Source organism: Cyanistes caeruleus, chromosome 21, assembly GCF_971803275.1.
Source record: "Cyanistes caeruleus chromosome 21, bCyaCae1.hap1.1, whole genome shotgun sequence".
Classification (NCBI taxonomy): domain Eukaryota; kingdom Metazoa; phylum Chordata; class Aves; order Passeriformes; family Paridae; genus Cyanistes; species Cyanistes caeruleus.
The window spans coordinates 7,607,562-7,622,765 of record NC_141721.1 but is presented as its reverse complement, the minus strand read 5'-3'; the positions used below and the strand labels follow the sequence as shown (position 1 = coordinate 7,622,765).

The window sequence follows — 15,204 nt, the reverse complement described above, 5'->3', positions numbered from 1 at the left end:
GTGGCAGCGCCCTGGGTACCCCGGTCCCGCTGGTACCCGCTCCCCGTTCCCCCATCCCCGCCGGCTACCGAAGGTGAGGGAGACGAGGCTGCTGTGGATCGCTTTTATTCTGCAGGCGAGGCCGCTTGCGGGGTCACAGCGGTGCGGGGGGCTCGGTCAGTGCTCCCGGGGACAGGCGACCTTTCCTGGCGGGGACACGGCTGCTCCAGGCCCAGAAGTGCCGGGCCCCGCGTCTTCCCGAGGAGCAGCAGGCGAGATGTCCACGGGAGAACCGTCCCGGCGTGGGGAGATTCGCCCCGAGGCAATGAAAGGCTCCACTTTTTCTTTGGGAGGGGGGCCGGTAATAAAAAAAAAAAAAAATACAAGCAAGCCCCACTTTTGCCAAAGCTGCCGTCAGCAGTTTTCCACGGCGGCGAAGAAGCAAAGTCCAAATTGGGTTTAAATTTCAGTCCCCGTTGCCCGTTCAATGGTCAGCGGGACCCCCCCGGGGGTGAGGCGCGGTGCCCGCCCCGTCGGTGCGGGTGCGGGCAGAGGTGAACCTGCCGCGGGCCACGGGGCAGGTGGAGATCGGCCCCGGGAAGAGCCCGGGGATGGGGATCGGGCTCCGCCGGGGATCGCTACCGGCAGGATAAAGCGGGGCGGAGGAACAGAGAGGAGAAGTCGGGATGGGAAGGGGGCACCCGGGGGTCCCCGAATCCCAGCAGCGAGCCAGGAGCACGCGGGCTCCGAGCTGCTGCGGCCGCGGCTCGGTGCGCATCCGCGGAGCGGGAGGGCCCGGGGGCGGGGGGAGGACAGGCCGGGGGACAGAGGAGTGGGTCGGCCGCCACCCCCCCCGTCCCGCCTGGTCGCAGCGCAGGCGGCGGGGGCAGGAGCCTTGGAAGGATGGCAGGGCGCTTTTTGAAGATTTGGGGGTAAATATGAAGTGACAAGAGACGGGTCTTTATTGTGAGGGCTCAGCCGCCTGGCGCCAGGGCCCTCTTCAGCCACCGCGGCCCTCAGTTAATCAGCGCAGATCTCCAAACCGGCCTCTCCGAGGGGACACCCACCGCGCCCGCCGCCCCCCCCGGGCCCCGGCGCGGCGGGACCGGCCCTAATCCCTCAGCAAACAGCCCCGGAGTGTCCCCCCTCCTCCTTATCTGCCTCCCCCCGCCCGGGTAAACAGCCCCTCCGGCCGGGCACCGCCGCGCTGGCCCCCGGCCGCGTACCCGACGCGCCTCGACGGCGGGGGCTGGGGGTCTGTCCCTCCGCCGTGGGCGCGGAGCTGCGGGCGGAACCCCCCGCTCCCGGTCGGGGCGGCTGCCGGCAGGGTGGGGGCGACGGCTGGGAGCGACTCACCCGCGCTGGAGCTCGCCGCTCGGGGCCCGCCGCCCGCAGCTCTCCGCCGGGCCGCGCTTCCGGCGGCCGCCCCGTCGGCTCCGCGCGGTCGTGCGCGGTCGTGCTCGGTTGTGCGCGGTTGTGCGCGGTTGTGCGCGGTTGTGCGCGGTTGTGCGCGGTTGTGCGCGGTTGTGCTCGGTCGTGCGCGGTTGTGCGCGGTTGTGCGCGGTCGTGCTCGGTTGTGCGCGGTCGTGCGCGGTTGTGCGCGGTTGTGCGCGGTTGTGCGCGGAGCGGCGGGCGGGGCTCGCCCCACCGCGATCCGCTCTCCAGGATCTGGCGTAAGGCGGCCGCCGCCGGGCTCCCCCGGCCTCTCCCCCCTCCCCGGCCCGCCGCCCCCGCGGACACCGGCGGGGCCTCTGCCGCCGCCCCCCGCCCCCGTGGCTCCGCTCCCCGCTCCGCCGAGGTGGCTCCGCGCTGGCCCCGCACCGGCGGCGCAGCCGGGGCTGACCCGGTATGCGGAAAGGAGCCGGGGGTGGGATTTCGAGCACTTTTCTCTGTCATTGGTTAATATTTTATTCTGTTGACATGTTTTCTTACTGCCGATGCTTCCGACACCTTCTTCTTTTTTTTTTTTTTCCTCCCTTTTTTTTTTTTTTTTTTTCCCTTCTTCCCTTCCTCCCTCCCTCCGCGCCCCCCGCCCCCCCGCGCCCGGAGCTTGGCCGGAGCTGTCAAAACCCCGCCTATGCAGATCCACAATTGGTCTGAAACGCGTAAAATCAGCAATCAAGGGGGCTTGGCTCATTAGCGGGCGGATCAGAGCAGGAAGGACATGTGAGATAGTCACAGTTTTACAGAGATCAGGACAAGATCTCACCGTTCCCACTCGGCTCCTTTGGCCATGAGCAGCCCGAGCCCCAGCGCGGAGCGCGGAGCGCGGAGCCGGCGCGGCCCCGCCGGGGCTCAGCCCGGGCCCGCGGGGGTGTGAGGGCAGCGCGGCCGCTCCTGCCCCGCCGCGCCCCGCGCAGCCCCGCGCAGCCCCGACCCGGCTTTTGTTTCTATTTTAGTGTCGGGAAGGACTTTCCTGGGAGGGCTCGTTCCCTCGCTCGCTCTCCCTCGCTGCAACAACAACAACAAAAAATAAGGACCTACTGTCTCCCCTCCGCAGACCGAGAGTCCCAGGAGCCGGGAACTGCCTCGCTTTTCCTTTTTTTTTCTTCTTTTTTGTTTTTGTTTTTGTTTTTGTTTTTGTTTTTGTTTTTTTTCCCCGAATCTAGTTCGTCTGATTTTCGCCTCCTTTTTTTTTATGCTTTTTTTTTTTTTTTTTTTTCGGAGTGTGTGTGTGTGTGTTGTTGATTTTCCTTCCTCTTCCAGAGACTCGAGCGAGTTCGCTGGGCAGGAGAGGGGAAAAAAATAAAACCCAACAAATACACACACACGCATTTTTGTAAAGGGAATCCCTCTTTTTCTCCTGGATTTGTGGATGCACCGATGAGAGATCCAGCCTTCCCAGGGACTGCCATGGCTTACCACCCCTTCCACGCACCCCGGCCGGCTGACTTCCCCATGTCCGCTTTCCTCGCAGCCGCCCAGCCGTCCTTTTTCCCGGCTCTGGCTCTGCCTCCGGCGGCGTTGGCGAAGCCCATGCCGGACCCGGGGCTGGCCGGGGCGGCCGAGGCCGGGCTGCACGTCTCGGCCCTGGGACACCACCACCAAGCCGCCCATCTGCGCTCGCTCAAAAGCCTGGAGCCCGAGGAGGAGGTCGAGGACGACCCCAAAGTAACGCTGGAAGCCAAAGAGCTTTGGGACCAGTTTCACAAGCTTGGCACCGAGATGGTGATCACCAAGTCTGGGAGGTAAGAACCGGCCCCGCGCAGCCCCCCCAGCCCTCCCCGCACCTGCGCGCCCTCGCCCCTCGCTCCATCCCGCTCCCCATCCGTCCCCGGGAATTAACGCGGCCAGTTTCGATCCCTGCAGTTCCTCGGAAGTGTTTCTCCCACTTCTCCGACCTTCTCAGTCACCGCTCCCCGCCCCCCCCCCACTCCCATTACTACTTTTCCGACCGCGATCCCAAATTAAATTCGCGCACGTTAATTGAGCGCCCGGAATCCCCCGCTCCCCTTGTTTTCGCCGCTTCCTTCCCTCCTGCCAAACTTTCCCCACGTCCGGGGTCGTTCCCGGCCCTGCCCGTGGCCCCGGGCCCGGGAGAGGCATCCGGGGGTGCTGAGCGAGCGGGGAAGGGCAGAGAAATAGGGGAAACAAGGATATGTTTTTGCCCATTATTTCCCGAAATGGGTTTTTTGAGCTTTTCCCTGCTTTCTGCCACGGTGTGGGCAGCATAGCGGGATGAGAAGAGGTGGGACGTGAGGAAGGCTGGGAATCCTCAGCGAACTAAAGTGAGAGATGGTGTTTTGGGAGCAGCAGCCGGGGCCGGGCGGTGCGGGGGGCTCGCTGGGGCCGCAGCCGTCGGGGGTCGGCGGCGGGCGGGGGCAGCTCCGTACTGCTCTGGGTCTCTCCGCAGGAGGATGTTCCCCCCGTTCAAGGTGCGGGTGAGCGGCCTGGACAAGAAGGCCAAGTACATTTTGCTGATGGATATAGTGGCGGCCGACGATTGCCGGTACAAATTCCACAACTCCCGCTGGATGGTGGCTGGCAAGGCCGACCCGGAGATGCCCAAGCGCATGTACATCCACCCCGACAGCCCGGCCACGGGGGAGCAGTGGATGGCCAAACCTGTTGCCTTTCACAAGCTCAAGCTCACCAACAACATCTCGGATAAGCACGGCTTTGTAAGTGCGGCTGAGGGGCAGAGCGGAGCCCCCCGGGAAGGGACCCTCGGCTGGTGCGGGGTCTGCCCGGTGCGGGATCTGCCCGGTGCCCGGTGCGGGATCTGCCCGGTGCGGGATCTGCCCGGTGCCCGGTGCCCGGTGCCCGGTGCGGGGTGTGCCCGGTGCCCGGTGCGGGGTCTGCCCGGTGCCCGGTGCCCGGTGCGGGATCTGCCCGGTGCGGGGTCTGCCCGGTGCCCGGTGCCCGGTGCGGGATCTGCCCGGTGCCCGGTGCGGGGTCTGCCCGGTGCGGGGTCTGCCGTGATCTCCCCGGAGGAACCGCATGGCTTTAGAGCCTCCTCCAGCCGGGTCGGGCTGTGCGGCCGGGCCCGGCCGGGCCTTGCGGTGGCCTGGCTGGCCCGCAGCCCCCAGCTTTGGTCCTGCCCGCACCGAGGGGCAGCTCCCGTTCTCCGGGGGAAAAAGGAGGGTTGGGCTGCGGACAGCCCCGGGCTCCCCTTGGCTCCCGCATCCTCGGCCTCTACGGCCTGACCTGCTGCTTCTTCCTAGCCTTCGAGGCTCTGTGGGGAGAGGGATTTAGGGGGATGGATGTGCGGGGCCGAGGCCTTGCGGAGGCGGTGGCCGGCCGGGGGCTGAGCGGAGCCGGGACCGGCCGCACCTGCGCTGGGTTCCCGCAGCCGGGAGAGGGGCCGGAGTCGTTGGCACCGTCTGCCTCTGAAAGCCCCTGTTTGTATCCCTTGGATGATATCTGCATCACCTAAAGGAGGTAAAACAAAACAAAGAGATTAAAGCCAAAAAGCTACCAACCAAAATAAACAAAGAAAGGAAAAAGAGAGAGGGAGAGAGAAAAGCCAGCGAAGAGCGCTGGCCATTTGCAGAGACCCGCAGAAAGCAGGGTCGGAAGGCGAGGGGAGCGCGATCCTGCGGGAATGCACGGAGGGGGAAATCCCGGCGGCCCAGCCAGCTCTCCTCCCTCTGAGCGAGCATTTAGGGCGATAAAGGGAAAGTTCCTCACGCAGCGCCGCTGATGCGGGAATTAGCGGGGAGCCGGGGCCGGCGGAGCCGCGGGGGCTGCGGGACCCAGCTCGGGTGGGGAGCTCAGGGCACCTCCCGGAGAACTTTCGTCTCTCTTTTTTCTTTTTATCATTTCCCCCTCTCTATTTTTTCCTCTCTCTATTTTTTTTCTTTTTTTCTTTCTTTTTTATTTTTTTTCTCTCACACTTTTTTTTCCTCTTAAGGCAGGAAACAGCATCTTTGTTAAATAATACATTGCGAGGTTATTTATAGCCAGCAAGGTAAATCGATAGAGAAGGAGTCTAAAAAATACTTTTTTTTTTTTTTTTTTTGTACTGGTGAAAAACTAGTTTGATTCAGCGCTTTTAACGGTTCGCCTCCTTCAATTAAAGATTTCTGGTATCTGTCGTTGTCCAAAATCCGGACTGTGTTAAATCTGGGAGATGAGGGTTTAGCCAGTGCCCATCTGGTCAAAGAGGGATGATTATTTTTTTTTTAAGGAATGCAGATTTGCACGCCTGAATGAGAGTTTTTGCACCATTTTCATGATAAATCCTGTCTAGATTATATCAATATAACAGCGATCCGACAGTTCATCAGCAGGTGATTATTGCTTGGGTTAAAAAAAAAGGGGGGGGATTTTTTTTATTACCTTCTAAACCGAAATGAAGTGATAATTATTTAGCCATTTGGCCGATGTTATTTGACAATAATTACTCAGGCTTTCGCCGTCTCTCTGCGAATTCTGGGCAGTGAATTCTGCATTTCAGTCCGACCACAGCAGGTTGGGGAATTATTTAAAAGCTATCGGGCAGGAAGGCAGGCAGCGAGGGGCAAGGGGTCGGAGCGGCCCCAGGGGCGCGGCTTGGGGTGTTCAGCCGCTTCCAAAAATCCTCAGCCAAATCATGGGCAATTCAGCTTTTACAAAAAAAAAAACCACAGTAAACCAAACCCAAAAAAATAAAACGAAAGGGTAGAGAACGTCTTTAAGTGCTGGCGAGGTTTTCAGACACCTGGCTGGGAAAAAAAAACAAAAAGTCTGTTCCTTCTGCTGCGTTGCTCCGAGACATAAATTCGCTATGGCTCGTGGTGAAACGCTCCTTTCAGGTCGCAGGCGCTGCCTGGGGCTGGCACCGGCTCCTGCCGCCCCCGACACTCACCCAGAGCCTTTTAACATTATTTTTTTTTTGTGGTGGTGAGGGATAGTAATTTATTTTTAAGGACGGAAATATGAAAAGCGGTGAGAAACGTGTCGAAAAGTCGCGTCGCGTTTGCAGGGTTGTAATAAAACCGGGAGATCCCTTTTGCTGCTTTATTGCCGTGCTTAACACCCGCAAAGATGCTGTTCTGCCTGCGTTCCCTGACCTCCTGCTTTGGAGACAGATCCTGCGATGGCATCAACAACTAAAAAAAGAAATCTCCTTCTCTGGCATCTGGTGAATTGGAGGGGTGTATTTTTTTGTTGTTGTTTTTGGGAGAAAAAGGGTTTATTTTTTACGGAGGGAGCTGGACTCGTGGGGCTGACGGCAGCCGCGGGCTGTGCTCTCTCGCCCATCCCAGACCATCCTGAACTCCATGCACAAGTACCAGCCCAGGTTCCACATCGTCCGGGCCAACGACATCCTCAAGCTGCCCTACAGCACCTTCCGCACCTACGTGTTCCCCGAGACCGACTTCATCGCCGTCACTGCCTACCAGAACGACAAGGTATGGCTGGGCAGCCCCTGTCCCTGTCCCTGTCCCTGTCCCTGTCCCTGTCCCTGTCCCTGTCCCTGTCCCTGTCCCTGTCCCTGTCCCTGTCCCTGTCCCTGTCCCTGTCCCCATCCCCGTTCTCACCCCTGTCCCATCCCTTACCCTCTATCAGCGTATTTGTGTGTGTTGCTGAGGATATTTCCAGGCAAAAAGCAGCAAGAGTAGAAAGGTTAAACCTCAAACCCTCAGAGTAGGATGCACCCTCAAACTGGGTGTATTATTATCGTTATTTTTAGTATTGAGTACTAATAGTCAGTATTGCTAATATTACTGTTAATAATTCCCTGATGGAGTTTGTTGCACCTTTCTGGGCCGTGGGAGTCCTTGCTGCAGGCCCAGGCTGTGGAGAGCGGCAGCAGGCCTGGGCAGCCTCACCGAGAAGGTGCCCAGGGCTCTGGAGAAGCCAAAAAATAGAGGCAGATAAGCTAATTTTAGTTGCTTTCGTGATTTAGCAAGTGTCACCCTGGGAGCAGGCAGAGCCAGGAGAGAGCGATGGGGAGCAGGGAGCCTCTGCCATCCCCTTCCAAGAGTTGTGTGTGTGTTTTAACCCAAAAGCTGACCCCCACCTCCACCCCTGGCTGCTGATGCTAATTGACAGCTCTGTCTGAGGGTCCTGGTGGGCTTGTTTCCCTCGTAAAGTTTATGGCGAAGAGTCACAATCGATTAAAGAGCACTTTGTCTGCTCGGCCGCCGCAAGCTGCGCGGGGCGGCCGCCGGCCGTGGGCCCCGTCGGGCAGGGGATGCTCGGGCCAAGGGATGCTGGGGCCGGGGGATGCTCGGGCTGGGGGTCGCGGTGGGGCCGGGCAGCCGGGCCTTTTCCAGCGCCTCTCTCGGGGCCGTGTTTCAGTGCCATGCATTATTGAGAGCCCTGATGTCGCCCGGCAGCCCGTGGCAGGGAGGGATAAGAATAGCTTTTAACCAGCGCCGCGCAGCTCAGTCGCCATCTTCCCTCCGGGGGGCCGTGAAAAATAACTTCCTATCATTAAGACGCTATTAATAATTCAGGGCCAAACCTCAGCATCGTTTTTAATAAAGCATGCGGTGTGTTAACGCGGGCTCCGCAGCCGCGCACCCCGGGCTCCCCGACGGCGGCGGGGATGGGGTGGGGGGCGGCCAGGGCTTCACGCCGCCCCCTCTTCCCTTCTCCCCCCTGGCAGATCACGCAGCTGAAGATCGATAACAACCCCTTCGCCAAGGGCTTTCGGGACACGGGCAATGGCCGGCGGGAGAAGAGGTAAGCGCTGCTCCCGTCCCCCGGCTCTGCATCCTCGGGGGATCATCAGACACCCAACCCTAACCTTAACCCTAACCCTAAACCTAACCTTAACCCTAATCCAACCCTAACCCTAACCCTAACCCAACCCTAACCCAACCCTAACCCAACCCCAGCCCTAACCCTAACCCAACCCAACCCTAACCCTAACCCTAACCCCAACCCAACCCTAACCTTAACCCTAATCCAACCCTAACCCTAACCCTAACCCTAACCCTAACCCAACCCTAACCCAACCCTAACCCTGAGCCGCCTCTCACCGCAGGAAGCAGCTCTCCCTGCCGTCCCTGCGGATGTACGAGGAGCCCTGCAAGCCCGACCGCGACGGTGGCGAGTCGGACGCCTCCTCCTGCGAGCCCTCGGCCGTGCGCGATGCCCTGCACTCGCCCGTGGGTGCCCTCCCCAGCCCCCTGCGCCTCAAGGGCAGCGGCAGAGGTAACGCAGGAGCCGCGGTCCCCAAATGTCCCCAAACCTTCTGCTCCCTCGGGGCTGCCGCGAGCTGATTTTACTGTGGGCAGGGAGGGAAAACACCAGGGAAAATAAAGAGGAGCCCAGGAGTTGGAAGAACAAAAACAGAGCAAACTCAAATTGCATTCACGAGTTGCAACCTTTTTCTCTTTATGTGTTTTCTTTTGAATATATATTTGATCCTCTATGCACCTGATGCATTTGTATTATACAAGAGGAAATGGCAAAGCAGCCCGTGTGCTCACCACGTTAGCCTGGTGTGCCCTGCCTTCCACAGGAATCTCACACTCCCCTAAAAAAAGAGAAAAAAGAGAAAAGAAAAATAATTAATACATTTGAAAGAGGAAAATAAAATGTTGCAACTCCTGGTCTTCAAGCTGGTAAATGAAAACAAGCCAGCAGCTCCCACGCTGCAGTTGTTGGATGCTGGGTTTTGTCTTGCCGCACTATCAATCTGCTCTTTAAACTTTCCACCAACCTGATTCCCTGCAAACCTTCATCAAAATTGCAACCCCCACCCCGAGCTGGAGGGAAGGTTTATTACACCCCTCTCCACTTTCAAAGGCTTGCCTGAATATTTGCCCCAGCCTGCAGAGCTTCACCTCACCCTCACCAAAAGGCTTTTCTCGTTTAGTGGAGCCGTTCAGGCAGGGGCTCAGCTCCCCTCGCCTCGCATCTCCTGCCTCCTCTGAGAGCTCAATGGGTTTTTTTAAATGAAAGCCCTTTTAGGGAAGTCTGTACCATATTCCCAGCCTTAAAACTGCCTCTTTAACCTGTCTCAACCTGCACATTTGGAATAAATCCATGCTGCACTGGCGATCAGCTCCATGTAATTAAATATATGCAGGGCCATTTCCTCCCGTGCTGTCCACAGCCCGCTCTCCTCATCCCCTCTCTGCAGCCCTCTCGGACTTTGCAGCTAAGGAGAGCCATGCTGTAATAGATTCTGCTTCTCCAAAGTGTTTTTCCTGTTTGGTACTGCCCCAGGACTTGCTGTTGTTAATCCCCTTCCCCCAGAGTGACCATAGCACGAGGGCCCATTTCTGCCCCCAAAATGAGTCTCTCCCATTAATAATGATCGCGGCTTCGCCATCGCAACCTCTCCCTGACACCAGAGCTCTTGTGAGTGACCCCTTCCTCACCTCCCCTGGCTGCTTCTGCTCTGACCCTCTGTGCCTCCATCCCCTCGCAGAGGAGAAGCCGGGGGCCGACAGCGACGCGGAGGTGGAGAAGGTGCCTGAGGAGCGGCCGGTGGCGGCGGCCAGCCCCAGCGCGGAGGACGCGACGCCCCGCGGCAGCCCCCGGTGCCCGGAGGAACGGAGCAAGGAGAGGCACAGCCCAGAGAAAGTCAAGGATGGTGCATCCCCACGGGAGGGTCCTGGCGAGGGCCTGTTCGGCACACGGGGCCTGGAGAAGGACAAGGTGGAAGGGAGGAGGAAAGAGACGGAGCCAGGCAAGAAGGACACGGAGGGCGGCGGGCTGGGCAAGGAGGCCTTCGCCCCGCTGATGGTGCACACGGACAGCCCCCCGCACCTGAGCGCCGGCCACCTGCAGAGCCTGGCGCTCTCCGGCCTCCACGGGCAGCAGTTCTTCAGCCCTCTGGGCGCCGGGCAGCCCCTCTTCATCCACCCAGGACAGTTTGCCATGGCCCCCGGAGCCTTCTCTGCCATGGGCATGGGACACTTGCTGGCCTCGGTGACCGGCGGGGGCAGCCTGGAGAATGGAGCGCTCTCGTCCGCCCCGGGCGCGGCAGGGACGGCCACCCCCTTCCCTTTCCACCTCTCCCAGCACATGTTGGCCTCTCAGGTAAGCCCTGTGTCCCCATCCCTATCCCTGCTGTCCAGTTAGGCCTTGAGATCTTCTCTTCATGTCGTCCCAAAAAGCTCCCCGGGTGAGCGGAGCACTTTGGGGGTGCAGGTCAGGCCTGGCCGGTGTCACACAGCGTGGGGACATGCAGGGTGGCCCCACTGCAGGGAAGGAGCTGTTGGTGCCCTCAGCCTTCCCCAGACCCCCTGCAGTCCATCAGGACAAGGGGGGACACACCCCTGACATGTTACCAGATGTGGCACAGGCAGAACGCAGGGGACATTTTGAAGGTGGCTTCAGGGTTTATTTGTGGAAGAATCTTGATTTTTTTGCAGCTGCTATGTCTCCTCCATAGTCAAGGGCAGAGTCAGGAGCTGTGGCCCTGCCTGACCTGGCTGTCCCCATCCAGCAGCTCCCTGTCAGCTCTGAAGCGCTCCCACAGCGCCTGCACTGGTGCTGCCTTTCCCATCTCCTCTGATGGAATACATAAAGATGTCTTTGAACTCCCCTAATTTATCCATCCTGTTTAACAGTGTGTTTTAATGTGGTTAAGGGGCTGTGATGCTGCACAGGCAAGGACACAGCGTGCAGGGAGGGGCAGATCTCAGACAGGGGTTTGTGCTCGGTGTCACCAGCCTGGCTTGGGATGGGGCAGGCGGGGCTGTGCCCCCTCGCTCAGCCCGTTCCTCACGGACACCCCCATGCTCTGTTTTAGGGTGACACCGGGCTGTTTCCTGCCTTGGCTGTTTTTGGGAGCACCGGGGGAGGGCAGGCAGGAGCGGGGATGCAGCGGAGCAGCAGCAGCGCAGCTCTGAGCGCTCTTTCTCTCTCCGCAGGGAATCCCGATGCCCACCTTCGGCGGACTCTTCCCCTACCCCTACACCTACATGGCAGCGGCCGCAGCGGCAGCCTCGGCCATGCCGGCCAGCAGCGCTGCCGCCGCCGGGCCGCTGTCCCGCAACCCCTTCCTGGGCAGCAGCCGGCCCCGCCTGCGCTTCAGCCCCTACCAGCTCCCGGTGAGCATCCCGCCCAGCACCAACCTGCTGACCACCGGCCTGCCCGCCAGCCTCAACCCCGGCTCCGAGGGCTCCAAGGCCGGCAGCAGCCGGGAGCCCAGCCCCCTGCCCGAGGTGCCCCTGCACAAGGGGGGCAGCCAGCGCCCCGCTGCCTCCCCCAAGGGCTCCCTGAAGGAGTCCCTCAATGAACTGCAGAACATCCAGAGACTGGTGAGCGGGCTGGAGAGCCAGCGGGAGCTGTCACCCGGCAGGGAGTCCCCGAAGTGACCGGCGGGGCGGGCAGCGAGCCCTCCCGGCGGGGCGGAGAAGCACTGGTATTTTGTACAGCACAGTATAAATATTTATTGTGGAGCGAGGGGTGGGAGCAGACAGGGAGCGGGGTGCTGGAGCAGAGGGATGCACCCCTCCAGCCATGAGGATCCACCACCCCGGAGCCAGGAGGGAGCAGCTGGAGAGCAGGGATTGCCCATCCCTTGGGCTGTGGGGCTGGGAGCGGCTCCCCCCAAGTCCGGCGAGGCCACGGAGCCCCCAGGACCCCCCCAGTTCCCCGCTCCGGGCACTGGGCAGCTCAGGGGAGGGTGATGAGCTGGTGCCGAGACACCCGATGGATGGGGCAGCCCCAGCCCCTGCCTCGGTGCGGGGTGAGAGGGGCCAAACCCTCATCTGTGAGAGGGCAGGGGGAAGGAAAAAAATAATTTTTAAAGGAAAAAAAAAAGAGAGAGAGAGAGAGAGAACTAAGGAACAGAAGATGGAAATCAAACCGCCTCGGAAGCTGCCGCCGCACAGAGCGAGCATGGCAGGGGGAGCCTCGTGGGTACCTGGGCAGATATTTATGAAATAAATGGTAATTTGTGTAAATAAGCTATAAGGATCCCAGAATATGCAAATTGGTATTAATTTATTCAGAGTTGTACATTGGTGTGTACATAATATTTAGAGTTTAACTCCTCGCATTTAAGTTTTTTTCGGTTTTTTGTTGTTTTTTTTTTTCATTTTACATGAACATATATATTGTAAATGAAAACTATTTAGCTCTTTGTGATTGAAGGAGATATCGATTTCTCTGTGTTTTAAAATATTGTTTATCCCGCCTGTTCTCTAGGACAATCATGTGCCACCGATAAAACAATTTTTGGAGTCATTAAAACTAAGATTTCAATCCTTTAATGGACTTTTGCAAGAAAAAAAAAAAATAAACCAACGAATCCAAAATGTAACTAAGATATTGCTACAGTGCGGGGTATAGAGAATGCAGGAATAAACCTCAGGTTTTTATTTTTCACTCCAGAACAAAAAGAAAAACCAAAAAAAAAAAAAAAAAAATCCCAAAAACCCAAGTATAATAAATTTAAATATCACAGGACTGTGCTCTATATTTGTTTTAAAATAAAAAGATACATGATTTGCAACGTGCTGGTTACTCGGGTATCTGTCTGTTCAGTTTTGATGAATTCTCACATCTTTCAATAAAAAAACAAAATCTATTCGGAGAAGTCCTGCCGGCTCCCTCTTGTTTCATTCCCGTCGGGGCCGCGGCTCCTCCGCAGGTGCGCAGCGCTGGGAGCCGCCCGTTCCTCCGCGGCTGCCGGGGAAGCGGCCCGGGGAGCGCAGGGCACGAAGCATCGGCTCTGCCCGCCGAGCAGGGGGATTCGGGGTTCCTCCGGGCCTTTCCGAGCCCCTCCGCGGGAGGAGAGCGGCAGGTGCGGCGGGGATGAGGCACCGCGACCCTCCGCGGGTACCGGGCTGCCTGCGCTGGCCCCGGGGAGAGCCGGGGAAGCAGAGCCGGGGCCGCCGGGGCCGCCCCGGGGATTCTCCGGGAGGGAGCGGGGCAGAGCGGCACCGCCGGGCGTGTGGAAGGGATGGTGGGGAAGGGCTGACCCGGGCACGCCGGTACTGCCAGGGATGGTGATATCTGGGCACCCCGGAATCATCGGGGGATGGTGATGGGGCTCCCCGGGCACCCCGGAATCATTGGGGGATGGTGATGGGGCTATCTGGGCACCCCGGAATCATCGGGGATGGTGATGGAGCTCCCCGGGCACCCCGGAATCATCGGGGGATGGTGGTGGGGCTATCTGGGCACCCCGGAATCATCGGGGATGGTGATGGAGCTCCCCGGGCACCCCGGAATCATCGGGGATGGTGATGGGGCTATCTGGGCACCCCGGAATCATCGGGGATGGTGATGGAGCTCCCCGGGCACACCGGTAGTGCCAGGGAGAGTAATGGAGCAACCCGGGCACGCCGGTACCATCGGGGGATGGTGATGGAGCTCCCCGGGCACGCCGGTACCGTCAGGGATGGTGATGGGGCTATCTGGGCACTCCGGTACCATCGGGGGATGGTGATGGAGCTCCCCGGGCACTCCGGTACCATCGGGGGATGGTGATGGAGCTCCCCGGGCACACCGTTACTGTCAGGGATGGGGACCCGGCGAGCCGTGGGCTTTAGGTCCCCCCGTCTCTGCCGGAGCCCGGAGCCTGTCGGGGGTCGCGGGGCGCAGCCACGGAGGAAGGAGCAGCTCCTTTCCTGCCCGGTTCCCCCGTCCCTGCGGGATCTGCGGGCCGAGGCTCAGAGCGGGCGAGGGGCGCCCCCTGCTGGCCCCGCCGCGCTCCCCCCGACGGGGCGGGCCCGGCCCCGCTCGGCCTCCCCCGCTCCTGCGGGCAGGGAAAGGGCTTCGAACCCCCCCAGTGTCTGAGGAAAGGTGCTGGGGCTGAGCTCCTCGGCCGCCGGAGAGGAGATGCTGCCTCTGTGATTATTTCTGCTTGCAGGGGACCGGCAGGGTGGGAATGGCTTCCTGGGGAGGAGGGAAGTGCAGGGACTAAAGTTATTTCTGAATAAATGTGACTCAGAATGAGCAGCGATTCAATGGGCTCTGTTTTTAGTGAGGGGGCACAACTAGAGCCAGTGTGGGGGCCCCTCTGGCCCTTTGATCTCTGTTCCATCCCTGCTGGATTTAGGATGAGGTGCTTGGGGAAATCACAGCAGGGAGATGGTGACAGTGCTGCAGAACATGCTGGGGCAGCCTCATAACGGGCTCCTGCCATCCTGCTGGGTCAGGGACAGCCCTGTCACCCATCCTGGATTGGGGGCCAAGCGCTGCTGCCAGTGGGAATTTCCCACTGAGCACAAAGCCGCTCTTCACTGGGGAGGGGAGAAGTGTTCAGTGGGTTCATGACGGTGACCCTGAGGAACAGTGCCCAGAGGCAGGGAGCAGGGCCTGGCCCCCCCAGCCAGGCTGCTTCTGCTCCACGCCTGCCCTGGCCATCCCCAGCCTCTGAGAAACCCTATTCAAGCAGCTCGATGAGCAGCTACCGATTAGTCACGCACTGTGCTGGGATTTCTTTTCCTGGGCTATGAAAAGGCGCTGGGAGGCCCCGCGGGGGCTCACCCGGCTCAGCACCCCCATGGCTCTGCTGCTCTGCACCTGGCAAAACCTGCCTTGGCCATGCCACTGTGCTCACTGTGGAGCCACGAAAATAAACTTCTGCCTGTTCTGGGGATATCTTGAGCTGGTGTTTCACCACCTAAACGCCGGTGCCGTGGCACCAGAGCAGCGAGGTCCCCAAACACCGAAGCCTTCGCTAGGGTTAGTGGTGAGTTCTGAATTTCTTCAGCTAAATGCACGAGGTGCTTGGCCAAGCACTAAAAATAGCAGAGCTGCCCTGAGGGCTCCGTGGGCCTGGTGGACAAACCCTGGCTGCCTTGGCCGCTGAGCTGCCGTGCAGCACAATAGCGCTGCTGGAAGGGCTCCATGGGCGGGTGTTTGTAAACAGGAACA

At 59.8% G+C, this 15,204-nt stretch overlaps 1 protein-coding gene across 3 annotated transcripts; it reads left to right on the top strand.

The window, feature by feature from the left end:
* The first annotated feature begins 784 nt into the window (after positions 1–784).
* TBX2 (T-box transcription factor 2) lies at positions 785–12,917 on the top strand. Of its 3 annotated transcripts, none has more exons than XM_086859212.1 (8): positions 785–911; positions 2,379–3,167; positions 3,833–4,100; positions 6,669–6,815; positions 8,018–8,094; positions 8,399–8,568; positions 9,794–10,407; positions 11,244–12,917. In XM_086859212.1, exons 2-8 carry the CDS (start codon positions 2,803–2,805, stop codon positions 11,688–11,690), a joined length of 2,088 nt encoding a protein of 695 aa, XP_086715338.1. In that variant the 5' UTR covers positions 785–911; positions 2,379–2,802; the 3' UTR covers positions 11,691–12,917. The 3 variants fall into 3 exon arrangements, with proteins under 3 accessions (XP_086715338.1, XP_086715336.1, XP_086715335.1); XM_086859210.1 differs by lacking the exon at positions 785–911 and adding an exon at positions 1,552–1,652; XM_086859209.1 differs by lacking the exon at positions 785–911 and having other exon boundaries at positions 2,354–3,167.
* The last annotated feature ends 2,287 nt before the right edge of the window (positions 12,918–15,204 follow it).